The sequence below is a fragment of the Apaloderma vittatum genome, unplaced genomic scaffold (assembly GCF_000703405.1).
Source record: "Apaloderma vittatum isolate BGI_N311 unplaced genomic scaffold, ASM70340v1 scaffold27183, whole genome shotgun sequence".
In the NCBI taxonomy this organism is placed as follows: Eukaryota; Metazoa; Chordata; class Aves; order Trogoniformes; family Trogonidae; genus Apaloderma; species Apaloderma vittatum.
Window position 1 is genome coordinate 1 of NW_009706861.1, and position 7,708 is coordinate 7,708.

Here is a 7,708-nt window from a genome sequence, read left to right on the forward strand (position 1 = left end):
CTCTCCTTCTACGGCCACAACTACGAGCCCGTGGGTACGTGGGCCTGGCCGGGGCCACCACAGACGGGCCGGTGGGCGAGGGTGGGCCTGAAGGTCGGGGGATGCCGGCTTTCGAGCGGGCGGGAGGCTCCCACCCGGGCCACAGGGACCTGCTGGAGACCAGCATATCCCAGCACCTGAGGTTTGCTTTCCTCTAAGGTGAAGCTTAACGGGTTTTCCTGCCCTGGGCTGTCAGCTGCAGCTCTGCCCTGCTTTTCATAGAGTCATCGCATCGTTCGGCTTGGAAAAGACCTCTAAGATCACCCAGTCCAACTGTCAACCCGACACCACCGTGGCCACTGAGCAATATCCCAAAATGCCACATTTTGTTGACACCTCCAGGGATGGCGGCTCCACCACTGCCCTGGGCAGCCTGGTCCAGTGCCTCGCCACTCTCAGTAAAGAAATTTCTCCTGGTGTCTAAATTTTGTTCGTCTCTGTGGAGTGAAAGGCACGGAGCCAGCACCGCAAGTGCCGAAATGAGCAGGACTTGGGAGGCTGCAGGAGCAGCAGGGCAGGGAAACGGTTTTGGGGAATGAGGTGTATGGGTGGGAAAGACTCCCGGGTTGTGCAGCTGGAAGTGGCGTTGGCTTTCTGATCTTTAATGAGTCTGTGCCTAAGCTTGTCCTGCATGGATTTATTAATATGGATGAACTGAATGGAAGGGATATAAGCTCAGTTCAGTTTTAAAACTTGGGCCATGGCAAGATCCTCTCTTTTTATGGTCTTTAAATAACAAATTTAAAAGGAAAAAACCCAACTGTTTCTTTGCTCAGAAATGCTGTGGTCTTGATTGATCTTCTCTCCCAGGGAAGCTGGTGGGCAGATTTTATGATGAAAACGGGGCACCGACAGAAGCGCTAAGGCAGGCTGAGGCTGCGATTGGGGAAGCTCTGAAGTTCCAAGCAGAAAGCGAGCAGAGGAAGCAGCAGTTTCCACCCTGCAACTCGGAATGGAGCTCTGCTAAGGGCAGCCGATTCTGGTGCTCCAGACAGAGGTAAACTTGACCTTCCTGCCAGGATGCTTGGACCCTTGGCAGCAGAGCATTTTTGCCCTTTTTTTTGATGCCCTGGTCCTAACGTAGGGAGTGCTGGCTGGGCACAGTCCCTGCCCCTGTCTGCATCCGTCAGGTCGTGTTTTCTGCCAGAGGCAGAGCTAACCCGCAGGTAGCTGCTGTTCTCCCTGTGCCAGGCTGAGCTACAGCTGCTGTGTGAATCAGAGTCACTAGTTTGGGGTTTTTTATACCAGTGCAGCAACCACGGATAGCCTCTAGCCAGTCTGGAGCTGCTCAGAGGTGTAGGTTGGGCTACCTCCCTGACCTGGTAAGTGGGTAAAAGGAAAATAAAGCTTCATCCCAATCGGGAGTAATTTCAGGAATTTTATTTCCAAGGCAAAAACTTTTTGGTCACACTGGAATCTAAATCAGGTTTCAGAATTTGCCACGTGTGCACGTGACACTCCTGTTCTCAGGAAAACAAGGGCAGAAATCCCGCTAGGAGCACGTGCGGCATTTGAGCAGGTGTTCTCACCCACCAGGAATGCAAGGATGAGCTGGTGGTTCTCAGACAGCTTCACAGCCTGGCTCAGGCTACTGCCACGACAGTTTTCACTTAAAACCACATGAAAATGAGGCTGAGCTTTGACTCGTCGTTTCCTACTCAGCCTATGTAATTGCATTCCTCAATCAGTTGAGGGACTAGTTTGTTTGAAGATGAAATAGTTTCACAGACACCATCGCAAAATGCTCAGTCTTCATTTCTGCACAGCGGTGGGACTGTGCACCTTGGGCGATCTGCTTCTATACGTGAACGAGCTTGGGTGCAGCCTTGGGACTGGGTGGTGCATGGCAGTCCCTTGTGTGAGAGTTTACAGGCTTAAAAGAGGCAGTAGTTAGGGGCATAGGCAGGATTTGGCCCATAAAGAGACGCTGTGGGGTAGCTGTGGAAGTAATTGCACAGACAATGACGTGTGGTTATCTGTGAGCAATTAGCTACCCCAAAAAAGGCATTTTGCCATTAGACAGCCTGTGATTCCTTCTCCAGCAATAGAGACGTGGGAAGCAGAAGTTGGTTGCTGCAAGGAGGGTGGGAGCATGTAGCAGCACTGATGAAACCAGGCTCAGGCCACGGGTTTCTGAAACACAGCTAATAAAAAGGCTGTTGGGAGCAAAGTCTCCCTCAGTTCCAACCCCCAGATTGTCTTTTTTTATCTAATGATGCTCACTGGGCTGGAAGCGTTTGCATGGGTTTGCGTTATAATTTATTTTCATTTTCCACTCATAGTGGGGGAGTGAACAGAGACTGGACTGGAGTCCCGCGGAAGCTGTACCAACCCGGCTCGCGGGGGAGTCGGTGTGTGTGCGTGAGGGCTACCGGCCCCCCGTGGGACCAGCCCGACTCCACTGAGCACAGCGACAGGGGGGACCTGGAGAACCCCCTCCTGGAGGAGTACGAGGGCTGCCATCCCCTGGCCGAGCAGTGTGTCCTGACGGCATGACTCCAGCGCTGGATTCGGGGGGATGGAGAGTCCCACGGTGAAACATTGCACTTTGGGTGGGCAGCTCCAGCCCCTTCTGTCTGTGCAAAGGGAGCAACAATAGTTTCACATTATTTGTGACTCTCTTTTAACATGTGGAGAGGAGGAGGAAACACTTTAGCCAGGAACAGGATACTTACTTAGTGCTTTATTCCTGTGTTATTTTTACACCTGGCAACAAACTGTAAGAGGCAGAGCCTGAATTGTATTAAAAAACTTATTTCTTGTGCAGTGAGGAAATAGATGCTTGCGTGCACAGTGGCGGGTGCTGTGCTGCTTTTTGAGGTACTGAGCACAAGAACTGCTGCAGCATCACTGACCTGTTTTGGCACAGTCCTCCAGTCACTTGGAATAACCTCATTTATTCCAAATCCTTTAAAGGTAGCAGGGAGAAGCCTGAATTTCTCCTGCAATTAAGGTACATAGTATCTAGGAAACTGGGCAGTTGAGGTCTACATAAGCTTTATCAAATTTGGAGTACAGAAGGCAAAGGTCATACCTGTATTTCCTCATAGTGTTTGTATTTGATATTGTGCAAAGAAGACAGTGGAAGCCACCTATGAGGAGTGTTGTTTTACAGTAACCTCACCGTCCTGGTCCTCTGATTCACTACTTTCAAGCTACTCGGATCAGGAATTGGTGGTTTTAAACAGGCAATAACAAAAGCTATGTGACAACACGACCATCCTGCTGTAACCTGCCTCCTGTTTCGACGCTGGCCTAGGACCTCTTCCCATGTGGCACATGTCCATCAGACTCTAACCTGCAGCTGGGTGTATCCTCAGGAAGCCCAGCTCCCTTAAACCCCTGTACATATTTTATCACAGCTGGCAAAATTCAGTAGTATGAGTGACGCTCAGAAGATCAGGGCAGGTTATTACCTTTTCTGTGTGGGGCTGGAGATAAGGGTATACCTGTGTAGGGGCTAGGTGCTGTAAACCCCAGGCTGCGGGGGAGCAGTTGCTGGTTTTTGGAGAATCTATTGCTGGAATCCATTTCTGGTGTAGCTGCAGCCCCGAGAGAGATGCCCAGCTTACACAGAGCCCACGCAGATCCGTGCTGAGCTGTGTTTGCTTCTTCCCCGTAAGGCAACTGCCCCCTATTTATGCACAGCAGGAAGGCATTTATAAACTCATTAGTTTTGAGCTACTACCACCTCCAAAGAAAGTAATGAGTTAATAGCTAGGAAGATTAGAGGAGGCCTGGCAGCCTTGCTTCAGAGCAAGAGTAATCACTTCATTACAGCAACAGTAGGACATAGTACAGCCCTCTTCACCCCTTCATGTCTAGATGATGCTACAGCTGCCACAGCTGTGACACACATCAATGTCAGCAGACAGAAATACAGCGATTTAAATGTGTAGGTGCTTATTGTAATAAACAGTTGGGGGAGTGGGGTTCGTTACCTGGTTCTTTTGTGTTTCTTTTCAACTCTGATCTTGAGGACTGCTCCCAAGACACGTGTGCCAGCTCTCAGCAGTGTCAGAGGACGGTGCAGATGTGGCTGAGGGGCAGCAGAGCCACCAGATGATGTTCAACGACCCCGTCACACTTTTAGAACTGAAACTGAGCCATGGGCTTGTACCATCTTTGGGAGTGGAGCTCCTAAAGAAAAAGGTGTGTCAAACCTGCAGGAAACAACTCCAAAGCAGTGCTTTGTTGTCTCCCCAACTTAGTGGATGCTAAGTGTCAGCATTGGCCTTCGCTTTTGGACGCATCTTTAACAAGATGTTGCAGTTAGAGGTCAAACCATCCCCAACAACTAATCTGCAAGTGTCTTTAAAATACTTTTTTAAAGGTTTGGGGTTTTTTTTAGACTTCAGTTTTAAGTCTTTAAAATACCTATTTAAAGGTTGCAGCAAAATCCAGACTATTAAATACTTTAAAAGGCAGTTTGTGCAGGCAAGTCCATGTCACAAGTTTGAGTCCTACGGAAGGAGGATCGGCTCTGTAACCTCTAAGCAAGTTTCATCTTGCTGCAGGGCTCGAGCCCTGTGCAAACAGGGCTGAAACGCCGAGAGGATGGTTTTGATCTTAAGAGCTACCCACAAAAAATAAATAAGCTGCTGCAGGCAGGGGTGGTGTTGCTTTAAGTTAAAGCTGGTTGGAAACCCAAGTCAGGGTTTATTCCTCAGCGTTTGGGAACAAATGGAAGGGAGGGACGTTTGTCTTGCACTAGGAATAAGTCATCTATTAAAGTACACAAGGAGACGCCCTTGCTGGCCTCAAGTGTTCCAAGATTATCTTGTTTCCACTCTCATCAAAAGTTCAGTGAGATTCTCCCATGGTAGAAACTGGTAAGAAGAAAACAGTGACAGTGACACAGTGCTCTTAAAGCTCACCATGCGTCTGTGCTTCAGTAAGTTTTATTAATAAGACCTAACGCATCACAAGCTGACCAGGATGTTCTGGTCAGTTTTACTAATCACACTGAAGCTTTCCTTCTCCTGAAGTAAAGCTGCAGCAGTTAAACGCTCGTCCAGGAGGCAAAGCTGCCCCCAGCACCCAACTGACTGCACTACAGAGTACAGGGCTTCGAGGCAGCTCAGCTTGTCCATTTAAATGCATCTGAGCTGAGAACCGGTTTACTTAGTGAACCAGCTCTGGCCTGTAGCACATTAGGACTGTTTCACAGGGAGTCTAGTCTAAGGCACCAAGTCTAAGCTGAGGCATTCGAGATCACTACATGGTATAAACTAGAACATCAGACCTTGTCAGCTAAAAGATCAGTTGCAGCAGTTCCATGACATTACAACAAACACCTGGAATAATTTCAGAACAAAGACTGAAGCAGATGTTACATCCTTGGTTTCCCTTGTGGCTTGTAAAGGGCAGCCTGCAGAGGAGCAGCTTCCTCCACAGAAGATACTTTCACAACGTTTGCACTTCATGATGCATTATCTAGTTATGCATTTTATTACAAGTAGAATCATTACACAACAAAGTAATGCATATTGGAAAAATACATTTTTACACTTACTCCAGACAAACATTGCAGATAAAATGTTCTAAGACTTCCTTTTCTATTTCACAAGAGGGTATTAGAAGGTTCCAAGTTATTTTTTGTCACTCATATAAGCTTTGATTTTCCTGGAGATGAGTTTGCTGCGGTACCCAACCCTGTTTGTTATAGGAAAAAGAGGACTTGCCTATTAACATTTGATCTACAATTAAAAAAAATATAAAAAAAATCCAGCCTTGGCCTCCCATGTTGTTACATGTTAATTTACAAGCACTAGGTGAGAAGTTGTACAAGCCGTTATCTCCAGCACAGGAAGGCATTAAGGCATCTGTCAGCTTTCAGCCAGCACCTCGCTCTGCTCCCTTACTACCTTCAACATGCAACCTCCTCACTGCACTCAGTGGTGTGAAACAGTGACTATACTTTTTTTTTTTTCCCAGATAATGCAAATTAAAACTTAAGCCAGACCACATTTTGTGCTTGCCTAGGAGGGCCTGCTGACTGCAATCTAAAGGAATCCAGTCTCAAAAAGCTACAGCATGAACCACTACAGACTTCCCACGCAGCCCTGCTGAAGCCCAGTTTTACAGCAGCGCTTCCCAGGGACAGAAGTTTGTGTCCCATTTACCCTTTTGTTCAGTGCTTGGCAGATGTGAGTCTCAAGTTAACAGATACCACTTCAAGAGCAGGGGCAAGAGGGGTGAGGTTTTTGGTCACCACTGTAGTTGCTACAAAAGAGAGTTTAAGGAGTTAGAAATGTGTTGACCGCTACCATGTTACCAAGTGCCTCCATTCACAGTTGTACCCCGCAGTGGAGCATTGCCAGAGAAACTTCAAAAAAAAAAAAAAAAAAAAATCTCAGAAGTCTGAGGGTTCAGACCAAATCCAGGCAGACTGCATAAAGGATTGAGCCTCACCAGCTGTCTGGCAGGGTCAACCTCTTGAGCTGAACTACAAGAGAACTAACTTGGGTTTTGGTTCAGGTTGTGAGCTTTTCCCCTTGAACTCTGGCAGAAAGCTGTGTAGAGTTGGTTGGAAGGAAACTCTCTCAAAGGCACTTTAAAGTGATCAAATTTGCTGAACTTAATCGCTTTAAATTTAATGAACACTTCAGGCCATACATTAGTTATTAATAACCTTAACTTTCCTCTCAGACTTCAGTAAAAAAAGCCGTCAATAGCGAACTAGGAGCATCACATACGGTTTCCCAGAGTTTCAGGCAGTTGTAATTAACATCCTACTTTTAAAAAGAGCAACTAACCAGCCTTAAACTTGCCATTCAGTTAAGCTGAATTTCCACAAGATGGACATTTTGTATCATTTGAAAGGTGGCTTATTCTGTTAGAACCACGCTCCCTGTTCCCTTGCCCCTCCTGTCAGATAAATCACTGAGAAGAGTGACGTCTGAACGCTCAAGCAATTACACATCGTGCAGTTTTCCAATTAAGTTGAAGTCCGTAGGCTGTGGCCCTAGAAGAGCACTCCTATACCGCGACCTTCCAGTATTCGGAGCACACAGCACTGCAGCTCCAAACCAAGGAGAAAGTCAACATATTATCACAGGACACACTATAGTCAAGACCCCTCTCGCCAGAGGCCCTCTGGCTCCATCACTGTTATCTTTCACTCCTAGAGACTTGCAACTAGTGACATTCTGAAACGTCAGAAAGCAATGGACTAGAAGTACAACGTTTTCCATTATCTATTTCACTCAGAAAACCCAAACCGTTGCAGTTAAATGCTGCAGACACCATTCTATTTCCATGTCGTTCACCTAGAATATTACGCCAGAGATGCACCGTGTGTATTCGTAACTGTGTTACAGTCACCTGTGTCACCCACCCAGGGCATTCTGTTGGAAAACGACACCAGCAGACGGAGCAGCGAGGCAAACATGTATTATCGTCCAATTTTCTTCTCTAGTGTTACAGGGGTGCGATTCCAGTTATAATATATGCATATTGGAAGGTCAAAGTGCAGATCAAGTGAGACTTGATGTGAAATTCACCGTGCAAATGTCAGCAATTACACCCTCTCCCATCCTTCTCTTGTCCCAAGTTTGTGAACAACCTCGAGCAAGTCTCTCATGTAAGCAGCAGTCTGGTTTATCACCTCATCTTACCCTTTAAGACTGACAAGTCGCTCTTCCAAGCAAGGCAATGTGTTACCAAC

The 7,708-nt window shown here is 47.1% G+C and overlaps 1 protein-coding gene across 1 annotated transcript; it reads left to right on the forward strand.

Annotated features, from left to right (window-relative positions):
• Positions 1-849: 849 nt before the first annotated feature.
• On the forward strand, positions 850-2,535 carry LOC104269229 (neuferricin; the record flags this gene model as incomplete). Its single annotated transcript, XM_009865963.1, has 2 exons — positions 850-1,036; positions 2,322-2,535. Coding segments are annotated over 2 exons (401 nt in total), but the record flags the coding sequence as incomplete, so codon positions are not given.
• Between the last annotated feature and the right edge of the window lie 5,173 nt (positions 2,536-7,708).